The sequence below is a fragment of the Carassius auratus genome, chromosome 23 (genome assembly GCF_003368295.1).
Source record: "Carassius auratus strain Wakin chromosome 23, ASM336829v1, whole genome shotgun sequence".
NCBI lineage: Eukaryota > Metazoa > Chordata > Actinopteri > Cypriniformes > Cyprinidae > Carassius > Carassius auratus.
Window position 1 is genome coordinate 15,650,253 of NC_039265.1, and position 18,140 is coordinate 15,668,392.

The 18,140-nt window shown below is 38.0% G+C and overlaps 1 protein-coding gene across 1 annotated transcript; it reads right to left on the reverse strand.

Annotated features, from left to right (window-relative positions):
- Positions 1-1,293: 1,293 nt before the first annotated feature.
- Positions 1,294-16,508, reverse strand: cd34 (CD34 molecule). The gene is made up of 5 exons (XM_026200096.1): positions 16,292-16,508; positions 6,444-6,713; positions 6,257-6,357; positions 4,026-4,247; positions 1,294-2,952 (listed from the first exon to the last, which is right to left on the reverse strand). Exons 1-5 carry the CDS (start codon positions 16,371-16,373, stop codon positions 2,761-2,763), a joined length of 867 nt encoding a protein of 288 aa, XP_026055881.1. The 5' UTR covers positions 16,374-16,508; the 3' UTR covers positions 1,294-2,760.
- Positions 16,509-18,140: the final 1,632 nt, after the last annotated feature.

Genomic DNA, 18,140 nt, shown 5'->3' on the forward strand with positions numbered 1-18,140 from the left:
ATAGTCAGGGTGATTCCTGATTTGTAGAACATATTTATCATGGTTTATGAAAAACAAGAGCATCCTGAGAAGATTAAGTGTGACGTCATAAGGCTCACCATTCAAAATATGTGAGATGATATTAACTGTCCCCAGGCAGGAAAATGTAAAAAAAAAAATCAAGTTTTCATGTTTTCTCACATGTTGGTGACATGGTGATGTTTTTATCAATATTTGCTAAATATTGATACAAATTTGTTGTGGTGTTGGTTTTGAGACCTCTTAAGACTGCATAAAGACAGATTTGGTCTGGATCTGGGCCTGGATTATGGTTTCAGACCGCAGTCTGACTTCCAACACTCTGTGTGGTATCTCATGATGACCCCACAGTCCCCCCCCCACCGTTTACCCTGCTAAATGTGATTTTATTGGCAATGGCTGTTTACACATAGTGAAATGCAGAACGGTGTAAATTTGTTCTTATTTTTAGGAAGATTGAAAACATTGACAGAATGGAAAAAAAGTTATTCATGCCATAAAATCTTTCTAAAAATGCATTTCTAGGATATTAAGCAAGTCTTTCAGTAGATGTCTTGAATAATTTTTCATACCCACATTGTTTTTCTGGTATTATAGGTAAGCAGAAGTCTAACAAAAATAGAAAAGTTCCTTGTCATAAATGATATACTGTAGCTATGGAAACTTTTTCTTTTTTATATATTATATGTGATATATTATTTGGTAGAAATACTGTATTAGAGGTAAAATAATAATAACAATAATAAGAATACTTCTTCTTATTATTAATTATAATAGTAATATTAGCAGCCTATTATATAATTAATATAATTCTATATAATAGTATAGAATAGTTTATAATACTATAATAATCTATTATATTGTATTATGATATTTCTATGAGATTTTATTTGTAATATCATCATTATCCCATTTACCGCTTTGAGGGCGTGAGAAAGCAGTAAGTAACACATAAACACTGACTTGTTTCATCTTAAAGTGATGAGGGTCCACTGAAACCCACCCTGCTCTCTGCTCTCTGATGTCATCACCCTCTCTTATGCAAACCAGCTGTTTGCTTAATGGCTTTTAGATGCCAGCCAAATTACTGCATGTGTGTTGAGGAATGAGGGAGAGATGGAGAGAGAACATATGTGTGCATTTGATATCAGACACAAAATTCTTGAGTAAACAGCCTAGCCGCCATATAAATGAAAAATTGGATCATATAGATCCAAGGCACACAAAGACGAAGTCTCACAGGGGTAAAGTAGAAATGAATAGTGAGCACATCAATTTATTTTTCAAAACTTTATTCCTATCACAAACATACATCAGTTTAACACAATGCTAGTACACCGATCCAAAATATGACGGAATATCGGAATGATAAAACAAATGTCATAGTTGAAATAAAGGAAATTGTATTCATATGTATCTACATTTAAAACATAATTCCTTACTGGTTTATTTTAAGAGATACAGTCACTCTCCAGCACCAAATTTTGACCCCAAGTTAAGTCAGTCTTGTGTCAGAAATTTTGTGAAGAAGTGTAAAACATTAAAAAAATAGATATGAGTTTAAAAGTAGTGTCTTTATGTCTGCACATGTTTTTTTATCGTATTGGAGTGAATTGACAAACTAAAAATGATGGTCCAGGGTTTCATAGCTGCACCCAATTACATCCTTTTTTTTTGTTGCCTAATGACTTTGTGTACAGTGTAGTAGCAAATGCAGAGACAAAATAAAATGCACCCACCCACCCAAGAAACTTCTAGTAATTAAGGCAGGTAACTGAAATGATTAAGTCACTAGTTCTAAATGTCTGGAATAAAAATATTACAAAAAGAGCATAATACTGGTTTTACAAAGTACGGCAAAGCTGTAACACAATCCAGAAATGTCAGATAACAATTAGCTGTCACCCTGAGCACTAACGGGTTTTGCAGCATATCTAATTGGTTGAATTTTACGGTACGTTAACGGTTGTTTGCAGCAATGAAATGGAGTTGATGGATTGACGCTTGAACTGATTTCTCATGCTCAGCAACTCCAGGAATCATTACTTTGTCATGCAGTGATATTAACAAAATTATACAAGACTATTTACTAGTCGAATCATACTATACACAAAGACGAACATTTGGAACATTTCATACAGTCTCGAAACACAGAAACAATCCATCACAAACAAAAACACAACTCACGTCCATTGGATTCTGAATGTTTCTTTATAGCATCATGTGATTTACTCTCAGCTGGAAGCTGTGGAGCGCTGGGACAGGAGCAAGGATCCTCCCGGCGTTCCGTTCCAGCCCTGGCTGCTCGTTTGGAAGCCAGCAATGATTCATGGGAAAAGTCCCCCACCCCACAGCAGTACTGTATTATACTGAAAGGGTTAAGCTCTTGAACTAAAATGTGTTTTTTTTTTCATATTTTGATTGAATTTATATAATGTTCTTGTTTAAATCATCACTGTCGTAACTGGCACTTACAACTGCTTTCTGAACGTACAGCAATCTTTCATACAGTATTGAAATGTGTACATTTATTTTAACGTATCGGGAGGAGGATTACTTAACCAGTTTGCCTCAAAAGTTGTTCTGTGTGAACTTAAATTGAACATTTAGCATTTTGCAGTGGGAATTTGAGTCTTTGACACCCGTGTGCCTTATGGCCAAGATCAGTGCAGTAGATTGAGCTGGGTTTAAGAAGCAGGGACTAAGCCTTCCGCCCAGACCCTCGGTGGCAGGTTGGCTTGCTCACAGCTCAGTGTCTGCTGTTTTGGTGGTAGAGTGGCCGTTGGTGGCAGCAGGAGGAGTTTGGGCTTTAACGGCCTCTTGTGACTCTCCGTTAAGACTAGGCTTTTCCTGGGGCTCAGGCTGGTTTAGAGGGTCCACAGACACCAGAGTGTTGCCCTGGTTCTCCTCGTCAGCCATGTAAGACTCCTCAGCCTGTGGAAAAAAAAAATTAAAAAAATATTTTATTTTTATTTTTTATATAAAATTTTAACATTTTATATTACATTTTTATATTACAATTTATTATATATTATTATGTTTTCACTACTTATAAAACTGTATTGCTCAAATTTACAAATTCAGATTGAGATTCAAGATTTATAACTTATAACTTTGTGTTTTCTAGGAGAATAAGGAGATGGTTTTTCTAAAATTTCTTGGGATGAATGATATTAGACACAAATGAGACAATGATTAATCACGTGGATCATGGAAGAATTTGAAAAAATAATAATAATTACGGAGTTCATATCAAGATTCTATCAAATTTGATCCACTGACCGCATTAAAATATTAAAATTAAGATTTTCATTTTTTTTGTCAGTATTTTTGTAAATCAGCACTGATGAGCAAGACCCTTGAACAACGGGGAGGGTGTTCTTTGAGCAGAACATGTAAACTTTCATAAAATAACTTTTGTTTGATGTAAGATTTTTCCTGACACATCTTCAAAGCTAAAGCATTTATATTGTGCAGCATATGGCTTATGAAACGCTGCCCTATGAATGTACAGTATGTATTTTTTCATTGTAAGACTCTTTCTTAGGTCTGCCGAGAGTGCACTTTGCTTCACTTTTATCATTTCTCATCGTTTATCAGAGAAGGAAAACAACTTAGAACTATTGGCAGGGAGATGAAACGGTGTTTCACGAGCATGTGTTGTGTTTCTGAGCATTCGATGGGGCGTGTGCTTGAGGAAATGCGTTGCACTGATATGCTGCCAATTGTTTTCCTCTTAATTATGAGCTTGGCAACAGTTCGCTTCCAAATACGCTGAACTTTGCAATTAAAATACATGCATAACACATTCAAAATGGAAAGCTGATTTTGGAACACTCAGCGATGGAGATACTGTCAGTGAAATTATCAGATTGAGGGTTTAGTCAGCAGGAAGTGAATGAATGTGTAATTTTACTTCAAAGGTTTGTTTACTGTTGATTTAGAGCATGCGATCGCATCCTCAAGAAAGCCCATTACAATTCATGGGGTGTTTTTCTGACACTCACCAGTTTCATGCCTCTGGCGTTGTTTCGGCGATGGCACTTAAAGTAGTATATGCCGATAATTATTGCAGCAAGCAGTAAGCCAATCACCAGCAAAGACGCAAAAACAGCAGAAGAAGATCCAGAGTCTCCATGGGAGGATCCAGAGGAAGATTCAGAGGAAGATTCAGAGGGAGATCGAGGGGAAGATTCAGGGGAAGATTCAGGGGAAGATCTCTTTTCTTCCTGTTTGTCCAGATAGAGAAACACACACACACACACACACACACACACACACACAAAAAATGTTGAACAAAAACAGGGATTAAATATCGGAGAGCTTCAACAGCAATTTGAATCATATTATATAGATATATAATCAAGTGATGTTGATTTAGTTTGGGTGTCCCTTAACAGCATGCAGGAATGTTTTGTCATAGATCTATTGTGATAAAACAATCTAAATGGTAGAAGAAATCACCAATATTGGTAGATAATGTCGGGTTTAGGAAAATGTAAGCTAAATTGGCCAATTTAACTAAAATTAAAATTAAATTCTTCAGTAAAGTTCACCCAAAAAACGTATCTGTATTAACCAACAAAAAGAGGAAGTAAACCGGAAGTTGCCTTTGTGGTTTAGCACCTCTCCCTGCCTTTCACAAAGCATGTCTGTGCTCCATTTTTCCCAGAGTGTCATGCCAGAATAACCAACGCCTATCATGATGAAAAAAAAAGAAAATTTGAGATCCTGCGTCAGACTGGCCTATCGCTTCTATCATCTCACCCATAGTACTTAACCGGTCTCAGATCTGTTCTCGCCAACAATGGATGCTCATCATCCACCCCCCCCCCCCCAATTCTTCTTTCTAACCTCTTTACTAGGTTCATAACCGCATGGCAGCACAGAGGAAGCACTGAGAGGAAGCCCCTCTTCTCTCCCACTCATTCATCTTTTGTGTGGAAGGATTATTTATAACGAATGACGAAGCAGGATCTCCCTAATCTGAGCTCACAGGCATCAACAGCTCAAACTGCCCTGCTAAACTATATCCTCACAGACACAAAAGCTTCCTTCCTTTCTAATGTACACAGACGTCCATTGGTCTGGGTTGGCAAAGTAGAGCTACTTGAGAAGTCTTGTAGAGGTCCTTTATAGTTGAGTTTAGATTGTTTTAAGCTCTTCTGATGACCTTTTGGAGTAAATATGGGAAATGTGCATTGGTATGATGCTGATATGGCCTTACTGAAACGTATGAACGTGTAAACAAAAATATAAATGCAGTTGCAAAATGTCCCTTTGCCAAAAATGTATTTTGTAGGTACAGTGGCACATTGATAGTATCAAATGGTAATATTGTGGTACTTTGATTTATACAAATCTACTAAATGATTGTCATATTCAATTGTATTTATAGTACTTTCCTCATAAAAAAGTAATATGGTAGTACCATTGTACAATGATGTTAGTATAATAGTATTGTTATGGTACTTTGAAATATATCATTGTAGTAAATTTCATGTACTTTTTTTTTATATCGTCATACTATTGGTTCTTCAGTGGTTCTTTGTGGTAGTTGAGATGCTATATACTGTAGCACTGCTAATTGTTTTTTTTTTGGCTCATAATCATAGGGGAACCAATTCAGTGCTATTGCACCAGTAAAGAACCTGTAATGTGGTTCTTTTGGATGGTTAAGGTGCTATATAGCACCATCTTAAAAGGCATAGGTGCTATGTAGCTTTGTAAAGTGGTTCCCCAATGATTACGAGCCAAGAACTTTTAGTGCTATTTAGCACCATTTTTTGAGAGTGTATGGTAAATGTCAACAAATGAAGTACCATGTTAAAGTACCAAAAAGACCATGGTACTAAACCATCTGTTCTGTATGAAGTGTAGAGGAAGTGGCATGATATTTATGGAAGTAGACAGTGCCATGGTATTACCATCTGTACCATCTGATGGAACTTGTGAACGTGAATCCTAAATGTCGGGTTTAGGAAAATGTAAGCTAAATTGGCCAATTTAACTAAAATTAAAATTAAATTCTTCAGTAAAGCTTTCGAAAACCAATGAAAACCAATGATTAATAATAAATTAAAAGACAACTTTGCTAGTTCTTAACTGAACAGTCAAATGTACATTGAATTTGGACAATTTTTAATTTTCCACCCAGAATTCTAATCCATGATTTTAGTAACCAAAAATTACTTACTTTTGTATTTATGGAAACTTGATTTGAGACTGTATTGTTTACCTTTATTTCGCTCTCCATTAGATCAGAGGTTAATTGATTTGGTTTTTCTGTTTGGTTTGTTACAGGTGTAGACTGGCTGGCAGTGGTATGTAATTGAGGTGCTAAAACAAAAGAATCAAGGATTAGTAGTATAACCAACTATAAACACTTAAGAAATTAATTTAGGGCAATTTTTGAAACCTCTTACTTTGGTTAACAGAACCTGTTTGGCTGGGGATGGTTGTTTTTTGATCATTAGGCCCAGAATTTGAGTTTGTAGCTTTAACTGTTATATCTTCAGTTGTCGGGGGTGCTGTCCGGGTTGCTGTCTGGGTTACTGTAGAGGATGCTTGCTGGGATTCTGTTGAGGTTTCTTCCGTGGTTGCTGTCGAGGATGCTCTCGAGGTTGCTGCCGGGAATGCTGCCGTGCTTGAAGACGAATCTGGTGACGTAACTGTTGAGATCTGTCCCTGACAACCTGCATGGCAACACAGAAAATGTTAAAAAGATCAAATACTGTAAGACACTTTAGATTGCACTTTCACCTCACCTTGTTGATATATGTACAGTCATGTTACATAAATAATGAAGAACATGATCAATATGCACAAAATTGCCATTAATGTGCCGCCCATAACAGCAGTTATATTTTGATCTCATAAAATTTGACTAATTTTGCCTAAAAATAATCTGTTCATTAAAGACGTTTGTATGTGAATCAGACTATATACATTGATTTACTAAAGATTAGTTATTCATAAAAGCATATTTTTACATATTTTATAAAATTAAAAATATATTAATTTAAAAAGTTTTGCAATCGGTACAGTATGGATTTAGGAAAAAATGCCTTGCCACCTGTTCACTTTGTATGTCATGCAGTCAACAAGTGTTTGCAGTGTTTGACCAGACTTTCCAGATCCTCCTTATCCAGAGCCTGCTGCTCAGTGTTTGCTAGCATGTGGGTGGTAAGTGTACCCTGAGGTTGAGAAGAGGTTAAAAAAATCCTGGCCCTTGTTATCTAATGCCCTTCTGTCTCCACCCTCTCCAAAAATGTGCCTTGTTTGCACAGCCACTCTGCATTATTAATAACTTAAGCAGGAGGGTAATGCTCCAGACACCGACTGAGAAAATAAACTTTACCCTCGAAAAGTCAAGACCTTTGTCTTTGCTGTACATTACCACCTTCCGTATAAAGAGTTATGTTTAGAGATGTGGAATGCAGGAAGCGAGTGGCTGGGTGTAAAGTACAAATTAATTTGTTTGCCCGTTTGTTTTAGGTGTTGCATCCTCAACTAACGATGCCATATCCGATAGTCATTAAACTTGAGTTCTTGCTAAAATAAACATGATAAGAACTACTTCTAGTTTTCACTTTTGACTGACACGTTCAAGGTAAATCATTATAGGTAAATTATTAGCTACATATAATATATAGTGATTATTTTCACAATAAAGTCATGCTAACAAGCTTATTGCTTTTTTTCAAAGAAAACGGGACAACTGGAAATTAATTATTGTGATAACGTGCCATAAATGGTGTGCTCAGTTGAACCTGGAATTGTCTTTTAAGTGATTTTCAGCAAAGAATTGACAAAGTTTTTTGCCATTGGGGATTGGAGCAGCTGAGCTGTAAATCTAGAACAATTTCTACATGTAACACGTTTTGCCATCAAACTTATAACTGAGGCTCCAGAATGGCATTTGGAGCTCATGCTGGGTGGTCTTGTGCTTTCCTAACTAGAAATACTAAGATATCTTCCAAAGTCTGATCTTAAAGTGATTCTACATTTGTCTCAACAAGTGTAACTGTATCACGCAAGAACAACAATCCTTGATCTATCTTTTTATTAATCCACTAAAAACTGACATTTAAGCTCAAATCTTTTAGTGATAGCTCACTTTCTGTTCGTGACTCTTAGCATTTTGTCATTTTAAAGGATGCATGGCCACCGCGATAGCGCTCGGCCGCATTAACAGCTTGAAACACCCCTTCCTCATTACAGAAACACCCTGAGTATCTAGATACTGTGCGTGGCTAGCCATATATTTTAATTGGCAGAACTGGGCATGCATCCTACAGCTCTTAAGAATGTTAATAAAACTAAGCACTGACTAACGCAAAACCAAAACCTGACATGTTTATTGATATAATAATTGTTAGGAAGAATGTCCCTCTTCTCCTAACATCATATAAACAAGACTTGTGTACATGAACGCCCTTGTACACGTTTGCATTTGTGTGTATTCTACGAATGCAAAGTGCAACATTCTTTTTCATTGTGTATGGAGACGAACATCTTTGTGTACAAAACAAAATTCTTCTCCCAGCAGCACAATCACAAACACTAGCAATGTCCTGTTTTGCATACTTTCTGTCCCAAGTCAGTGTTATGCGAAATTAGAATTAGTGCATCATAGTTACGTAATTTTAGATTTTAAGGGAAATTAGGTAGATGTAAATTGCTAAAATCCAAATCCAAACAGTACCCAAAATGGTTTTCTTGGTAAGGAAGGAAGATGTACTGTATTATGGTATGACGTCACCATTTATATTTGAAGAAACTGATATTTGTGGTGAATGAGGTCACTCTAGACAATCTGGGAGTAAGTCTTGCCTAACAAATGAATTTCCATGTAAATATTGTCCCTCATAGCCAGACCTCTGATTAAACCTTGTGAACACAATTTTGATTCCAGGGGGACTGATAAAAACCTTGTGTTGCGTGAGGTCAGCCAGTCAAAACTGAGTTTGCCAAACTGAGAAAGTACTTTCTAGTTTTTATGCGGTGCAGTCGGGAAGTGTGCTGTCTGAGTGTATGCATAAATGTTGTGCTTAAATTTGCTCTAGCATAAAATGCATACATTTTATCCATAAATGTTATTAAGATTTGATGCATAAAGTTTCTACATACTCTCACAATATGTATTTATTTATGCATAAAACATTTAAACAGTTACAAAAACCTTGTGCAAACATCTGTCTTGATGTCTCACTTTAAAGCTAATAAACTAACAATGATCTTCAGTCATGCCACATTATATCTACTTTTATCGAACATGTACTTGCATGCACTTTCAAATATGTACACAATCTAAAGCGCTACTCTGGAGATGAAAGATAGAAATTATTAATAATGATTTTCCAGACACCATGTGGCAGATTAGAAATGAGATAATTCAGTTTCTACTGTGAAGAAGTAGGTCGGTTGTCTTGCTGCAGTCTAAACAAACATAAATCTCAACCCGTCAGATTTTCTTCCCAAATGAGATAACCATCTTGACGTATCTAATATTTCACAATTGGTGCTGCGGTGAAATCTGGTCATCAGTCTGACATCTGGATGCTCGACAGCAAGCACAAACAGAGTTCTGGAAGAGTGAGAGTATGTGACTCCACCTAACTGCTTCAATGCGTGTTTTTCATCCACCAATACAACAGAAATATGACCGGAATCATTATTTTCCCAAGGATAGTGACACAACAGGGACCAAATGTGCTCTCCAGATTTCTGAATCACTCTAATCCTTTCTGTGGTGTTCTGGCACGTCTGGTCTGATGTAATGAGACAATCTCAGGCAAAGACTCTCAAAATCTCTCATGCTCTCAGCTGTGCCTGAATGGATGTACGCCAGTAAGCTTAACCAGACATGTCCTGACAGCTCTGATATAAACCTGAGAGCTAAAGCCTCCTCCTTCCTCCAGAATCCCTGGAAACATGAGAAATGCCCGTAAAATGCTTAAGGTTATTTTAAAGTAAGTACCTCATTAAATGGACAGTTCACCCATGAAATGAATAATTTGCCATCATTTACCTTTGCCAGATATGTAGATGATAGAATTGTCATTTTCTGGTCAACTGTTCCTTTAAGTCTTAGTTGTACAGAAGGATTCAAATTTAAAGAATCCAGAAGAAGCTAAGAATTTGTGTTTTTATTTACATGAACTAGAAATATTGTAGAAGAACTCCAGATAACCTTTTTGTGTGTGTGTGTGGAATTTAAATCATTATAGATCATTTTTAGATCATTGCCTCTATAAATGTCCCGTGGGCCTACTCATACAACTAAAAACTATGTCACTGTAATTTTCCCAGAGACATTTATTTCTGGAAATCTAAAGGCATGTCTGCTTTCATTCTGACTCTGGAGGATTTTTGGATGTATCCTCAGCTCAATCCCCAATAGGAATGCAGCGATAAGCTATCTGCCTTTTCACAGCTCATAAGGGAGTGTCTTTAATCACTACCCATATGAAATGTTTATATCTTTTTGAATCTGGGAGGGTCTCGGTCTTCTTAACAGAGCCCTCCTCTTCTTCTTCTGTCCTCACACAGATCTGTAGCAGGACTCTCTGGCAGGACGGAAGGCCCATCTCTGGGTCTGTTTGAAACAGGAGAAATCTAAACAAACAGCTTAGCGAAAGAGGAAGGAGTGTGATAACGGGTGCAGGCAACTCAAAAGGGTCTGTAATGGCTCTAATAATCACTAACGTGTTGTCCAGCAGGGTGGAGTCCATCTCTCTCAATCTCCAGATGCACAGATCTCAAGGGAAGTACTCTCATCCCAGTGTACGTACTTTGTGCTTTAACGTGAGGCTCTGATGTCTGCAGACGGCTAGGCTGGACGGCAGCCTGGGACTCAAAGCTTCTCCACCCAGGCTGTAGAGAGCATGTCTCGGTGATGAATCAGCTGCAGCCCAATTCCCTTACCTAAGCAGGCCTGAGCTCTATATGTTTACTATCATTGTTCCATCGTTCTGTCATTCTATAAGTTGTTCTATGCATCTACCATCCATCCATTCATCAAACTATCCATCCCTCTGTTGAGAGAGAGGTTCAAGTTTAGAACTTTCCAATAAGACTTTGTCAAGCCAACAATGAAACTTGGTTTTTCTAATTTCAATTTCACTTTTTCTCAAATTTCAAAATGTTGTTTCTCAAAAGGTCAATGAACTTTATGGGCACTTTTAACTGACGCACTACGAATCCAGCGGTCACTCTATCCACCCCAACTATGGGAGAACTATTTCCATTTGTGAGCATGCTGATCCTGAGAGTTTACTTAGCAATGAGCCCATGGCCCAGTTGTTTTCTGACAAAACAAAAACGGGGTGAAGGAATCAATCAAATTAGCGTCAGGCGTGGAATGTTCCCCCAAGCCAGACAGGATGTAGGTATCTCAGATAGAAACTATAGACCGTGGGCTATCCATTCACACAGTAATTCCAATCCTGAGCCCTTTGGATTCAATTCGAGATGTATATTTAATACACAGACCACCTACTAATGGGCGGCTTTACTATTCTTAGACAAATAGAGTCTCATTCACCATTTTTGCAGTGTTGATTTCCATAATAACCCTCCAGAGTAATACAATACAGATTCTATAAGAGTTTGATTTATGGTTTGCATAACAAATTTTTGTGTTTTTATTGCTTTAAACCTTTTTTTTTAAAGAGCACCCTCTATTGTCCAAAACAGCAATCTTCTTGTAACCCCCACTAACTGCCAGCTGCCGCCTCGTTTTGCAGCTTACTGTCAGCACTAAAAGCAATGCGTAGCTGCAGATGTCCATGGACTTTTTCCAAGCTCTTGTTCTTTGACATCATCATGCAGATTGATTCAGACAACGTAATTGGATATCTAAATGTTTGATCCGCTGCCATGCTCGGCTTATACAATGCTTGGAGAAAAGGCCACAACAGAAAGACGAGTGTGGGGCTGTTGTTTTTTTTCTTTCTGATTTTTTCTTCTCATCACACAAAAGAAAAACTGGGGTTGGGTTTTGCCCCCTCTCTCACTTTCTGGCTAACCGTAACAAATCCCCTGGGCTCTGTAATGCCGTGGTTAAGGAGGAAAGACTGCTATGAGAAAGTTCTCGTGCTTTTGATGGCAAGCAAAGGATACGATCTTATGTTTTCAATTAGGGAACATTAGGTAGAATTGCCCCAGTGTTGTGTTGCTTGCTGAACATTAATTACCCCGGCAATTACCCCACCGGTTAAAGAGGCTCAGCCAAGCCACATTAACGCTGTTTATTCCTCAGGCAAAATGGCAGGAACCACCATAGAAGCAAACCTCTCAATAATGTCACATTACAACGAGTATTACAAAAACACAACAATAGTTTAACTCAATTTGTGTATGTAAAAAGCAATTAATGAAAAGGCTCTTTCCAACAAATAGTGTACAATCTTCTAATAATATATATTTAATTTGATAGTAAATAATGTACAATATTTTATATGCATGTGTATATATAAAATTAACATTACTTATTTATAGTTTATGTATTTATATATTTGTTGTACCATTTGATAAGCATTTATGCTTATTTATTTATTTTTATTTTTTTACCTTAAAGGGTTAGTTCACTTCCAGAAAAATACATTTACTGATAATTTACTCACCCCCTTGACGTCCAAGATGTTCATGTTCATGTCTGGAACTGAACTAATTCTTTAATCATGGAAAATACACAATTTTATGACTACGTACTGGATTTTGCACAAGTTCCATATCAGTGTGAACACTCAAAGGTTACAATTAAAGTTTCTGAGGAACTGAAACTTTGCCATCGTTTTCTAAGTTGCCGTTTGACTAATACGATGATCCAACCAGTAGACTGGTCCAAAATGGTGTCTAAGAGTTTCCGCTCGTTACAGATTTTGTTGAACCACAGGCTAATTGCACGCTAATGTTTGGACTCAGGTTTTTGGATGGTAATATTACCAGAGTACAGTGTCAGAGTGAGAGCGGTTGGAAGCTGGATGCCAGCTGTGAGAGACGCAATAACAGCAAATCTATAGTGCCAGGGAACTTCAGAATAACAGACTCACAAGAGCGACAACAACAAGCCCTGATATGCGTCTAGACAGTCTCCTTTTTTCATTTAAGATGATGTACTAATTGAACTTGACTGTTAGTTGTTATTTCACATTTGTTCATAATATTATACATAATAGTTGTTTTGTCCTATTCTTAATTATGAGTGAAGTGTTGAACATAAACGTCTAAACATGCAACTTGCAATAATTACTGCTTGCTCAGTTGATCTTTTCATATAATCACAGAATAAACTGCTTATTTTTCCAGCCTTTTGGTTTCAATCAATATGCATCTCTTAAAAGCCAAGTGAGCCCGAGCACACCCAAATCTGACTGATGTAAGATATCCTACAGCATTTGTGTTTAGGCTGGTTACATGACGTTAACCTCACCAGAGTGGCCTGGGACTGCAGGAATTCCAGGCAATAGCTTAAAGCCATGAGAAACTGGCAACTGCTTGTTTTTATTGGCCAAACAGTGCATCGTCAACCAAGGAGAATGTTCCAGAACCAGGGTATGAAGATATGAGGTCCACAAGCTTATCATTTCTCTCCTTGCCCCTTAGTGACCCCTGCCTGTCCATCTTGTTTTTATCACACATGATGTTCTGGCACGCATAAACTTCCACTTCTGTTATACCTTAACTGTGTCTTTGTGTAGCTAAACCCATGGAAATATGCATCTTCTGTCCACTAAATAGCTTTGCTTGTCCTATCCAGTGTGATAAAAAAATACTTTACGTATTTGATAATAATAGTGCCTTTAAACATCATCTGCGTTGTGCAGTTTGGGAATTCCCATGTGTTGGTTCAGATCAGGGCGGATGAATTGGCTTCTGTTGGTACAGTTGATCTAGGCCTTGGATTTTATCCAGATATCTAACTGTAATACACCACAGTAGCAGTTTTAGGACTGGGAAAAGACCTGCTCAAGGGACGCAAGGTCTGCCAGGAAGCTAAAGACGCGTGAAGGTGTTTTCTCACTCGCCGTTGAGCTCAAATCGCAGCCAGATTCAATAATATTCCATGATGCTTGGGAAGCACCAACCGTCATACTGGCACCTGTCCACTGAAATGCCACATTGCTACCAGGGTGTATAATGGGTGAACCTACTACATGGGAAAAGGTGGTAGCTGAAATTCAGGGTGTTGTTCGGATGGCTATCCTAACTATGAGGAGAATGTGAGCTCAGCTAAATACGTTTGTCATAGCGAATCATTCTTTCTTGCCCTTTCTATCCATCAGTTGAGGAAGGTTGCACCTATGAAAGAGCAATACTTACGTTGGGAGGTCACTGTAACATTTGAACCGTGGGTGGCCGGTTGGAATGCAGTTCTTTTGAGTCTTTCCTTGGAGTTCTCATTCAAATACCATGTAATTTGACCCTTTTTAGCCACTTAGCTTCGGCTAATTTAATTCTGAAGCAACTGTAGCATGTGGTTGCCTGTCCACATTGCTGAATCCACTGATCCAGTTATCGTAATTTGAAGCTTTTTTCAGTTCACTCTTTCTCATTTTGTAAATTTTAGGTATACTGTAAGTTGTATCAGTTTATGTATTTTCTGGGAATTGAACCCATGACCTTATTAATGTCATAATGCCTCTGTTTGCACTACAACCACAAACCGACAATACAAATATGTTATTTAAAACATAAAAACAGCAATTTTAGCTCCCAAGTGAACTCATGGAATCCTGTGAAATGAACTGAATAAGATGCCAAAGTTGTGTTGAAACTAATATGTTTCAGGGCTACTGTTTCAGTCACTAGAGTGATGTTTGAATTTTGCAGTCAATTAAAATTGTCTTAGAGAAAGTATACATTGTTTTTATGAGCTAAAAACTCCATGCTTGCATATTTCCATGGTTGTCTGAAAAGCCTCTGACAGTCCATTGGCGAAATCTCACAGGAGTGACAATTGCACTAAAGTGACAAGCATTTGACAAACTGGTGGGAATGGAAATGTATAGTGCTTTGCGGTCAACAAAGTGTCTTCATTTGAACAATGACTTTTTGCAACCTCCGAAGTCTTAGCAGCATGGCTGTTTCAGCCAAATGAATTCAGCTGGTTTACAGTTTCACATTACTCTTATTAAAATCTCTGAACTGAACATTTGAGGATAACTATAGGAATGTATGGCACATTAACTTCAGATTTCATATTACACAATAGCTTTGGCTAACTGCGCAGGGTTCCTTTCAGCTGCCTAATTAAATTCTTCATTTAGCTTGAAAATGTATTATGTGCTGTTTGAGGGTTTGTCTGTTATGGAAGCCTGTTTTTTGTAGAACTGTTCTTATTCAAAATAATGTTTTTGTTTGTCTTTTTTTCTTCAATTTTAACAGCACTAGTTTGCTGATAAAAGTTTGTTCGGTTGAACCACCATGCTCTTGAAAAGCTGCTCCGTGCTTAAACCTGCCCACTCTTAAACTACAGCATTACTTTCACCTCCCTGGGAAAAGAGAATGGGGCGTACAGCTCTGCCCTGCCCACAAGGGCGTCATTTACAAACCAGCTTTTTTTTTAAATAAAGGACATGCGGTGGGAAGGCGAGTGCCTTTTACACAAAACTGTCTTTAGCCCTGTGGCTGATCATGTAAACATGCATCTATTTTCAGGAAAATATTAACCAACTGCTGTGGTCCTTCAACAAATCCACATGTACGACTGCTTTTCTAAAGGACAGTTTCAACCAATGTAGTCTCAGAAAAGAGGATGAAGATGCTTAACAGACTCCTCAGACAGTTTCCAGGCTTTTCCAGCCTCTTCAGTCTCTAAACACATATACGCCCATGTTTCAGCCAGCTCCACCCAGACGGAGAACAGGATATAGCCCGCAATTACGATCAACAGCATGTTTCCACTCCAAACCAGAGCCCTTTGTTTGAGTTTTCCCGCTAACTTTTTAACTCCGTCTTCTCTGAGTAGACACTACAAACTGCCAGCTGTCACATCAATCAGAGTGAAACTGTTTTAGAGTAAAATTAAATAAAAGCCACTTAACCCCCAAATACTAGCATTTAAAAACTGTGATGCTTTTATACTTAAAATATAATGTATACTACTTTCTGAATGATTTCCTAACAAATTATAAGGAAAAAATATGAAAAAAAAAAAAAAAAAATTGAAAGCTAATTACATACAAAGAGTGTGTAATCATAAAAACGCTGCATGTGAGGCACAAAACCTAGAGTACAGTTTACAAAAGACTTCAAATAAACTTACTGTGAAGCAAGAGAAAGCCGAACATTAAAGCCAGACCCATCGTTTTCCAGAGCTCATTCATTCTTCGTACAGCCATTCTCATCTCTGAGCACGCTGAGGTGTGTGAGACAGTGTTTGCAGACACTGGGGCAAGGCTGAGAGAGTTTAGGGGTTTCCTGTGCCTGAGACAGAAATGAGCGGGTCACAGGATGAAAGCATGGCTTGTGCTCCGGGGGTTTTATATGGCCCCTCTCCACTCCCTCCACGTCTCTCTCTCTTTCTCTCTCTCCGTCTCCCTTATCTTCTTGCAGGGAAGGCCACCTCCTTCATTATGTGTGCATTTGATAGTATAAGAGATATGTGTTGCTGTGGATTTATTTTAATTTAATTTAATTAAATTTTTAAAAAATCTTAAGACTGGTAGTTTCTGAATATACCAGGTGCGAATTATGCGATTACTTAAATTCAATTTATTTTTATTAGGTTACCTAAATATAAAAAGTGTCATAATTTGCAGACTAATTTATGTTATTCCAAACTTTGTTATTCCAAACAAAGGATTTTTTTCCATTGATCCACAGAGGGTTTGACAAGGGGCTTCATGGCAGATATATAAATCATTTAGAATTTCCTTTAAAAATAGTCCATATTAAATCGATTTTATTTATTTGTACATGATTATGAAGGCTGGATTCCTTCACGTTACGTCACTTTATATTTGCACTTTATATCTCATGATTTGACTTTTTATGTCACAATAAGACTTTCTTATTACAATCTCACAATAACTGTTCATTTTTCTATGTGGAAATGATCTTCAATAGTTACAAATGTTTGTTGAAGTGTTACAGAGAAAATGTAGATTCTTCTTTATATTCGGGGTCCCAGGGCTGGCAGAGTGTCAGTACCTGGGTCTGAATTTTGCATTTCAAAGTTCCCTTTCGTTATGCCAAATGTGTGGCGTATTAATCAAACTGTTCTTTCTTCTCGCTTCTCTGCAGACTTTATACTGTGTTCATAGCTGACCAGCTTGTGAAAGCACATCACGTCACACACTCTGGATTTGTGTGTCCCTGGACCAATGAGTAACACAGCGAGTCATCTTTAACCCTCAATCACCCAAAAATACCAACACATGCACACAAAGGAAGTAAAGAACGGAAGGCAAGCTGAATAAGCCAACACGCACATGCACCAGTGTATCTAAACATGCGCACACCCTCACGAAAACCCATTTCCACTGGACAAACGTTAATTTCTCCTCAGTGTGACTGGGCGGGAATCATTCACATGTATCTGTGTGTTGGCGCCGCACAGAGAACATCTGGAAACAGTGCTGTGTGAGCAGCTTTGTGTGTTCTTGGGGACTGCTCGCAAAATTACTTGTCAAACATTTCGGCCAGATGGGGGAGAGAGCGGAGAACATGTGTCCCCCCGCCACAAGCCTTACATTTTTCCCTCCCTTTTTGAGGTGAGGGGAGTTTGGGTGAACCCCACGCTGTAGCCCCTTCCTGACCTCTCAGGGAAGAAACACGCACAACGCAAAACTGATTTCCTTCTTTCTGTTCTGTCTTTTTGGAAGTGAAATGATCAAGCATTCAACATTCACCTGGGCTGTCGGGTTTCTGGCCAGCGGCATTGGGTGGAGTGGGACTCCTAACACCAGGGTGTGAGGAGGGTCCGACGGCATGGCCAAGACTCCACATATGGAGCCACATGTAACCCGAGCTGCTCTGCCTTATGCAAAGAAGCCTCTCCAGTTACAAATGGCCAGTGTGTCTCTTGAATGTATCATTGATGCACTAAATGAAAAGAACAAATCTGTAAATGAATTCCCATGGCTGTGCTTTTGTAACACAAGACGCTCCAG

Excerpts from the sequence above, each read along its gene's own strand:
- cd34 (XM_026200096.1), bottom strand. The coding sequence starts at position 16,373 with ATGAGAATGGCTGTACGAAGAATGAATGAGCTCTGGAAAACGATGGGT. Across the intron at positions 6,714-16,291 it reads CGGCTTTCTCTTGCTTCACA|GTTGTCAGGGACAGATCTCA; the intron begins GTAAGTTTATTT and ends GTTGCCATGCAG. Across the intron at positions 2,953-4,025 it reads ACGCCAGAGGCATGAAACTG|GCTGAGGAGTCTTACATGGC; the intron begins GTGAGTGTCAGA and ends TTTTTTCCACAG.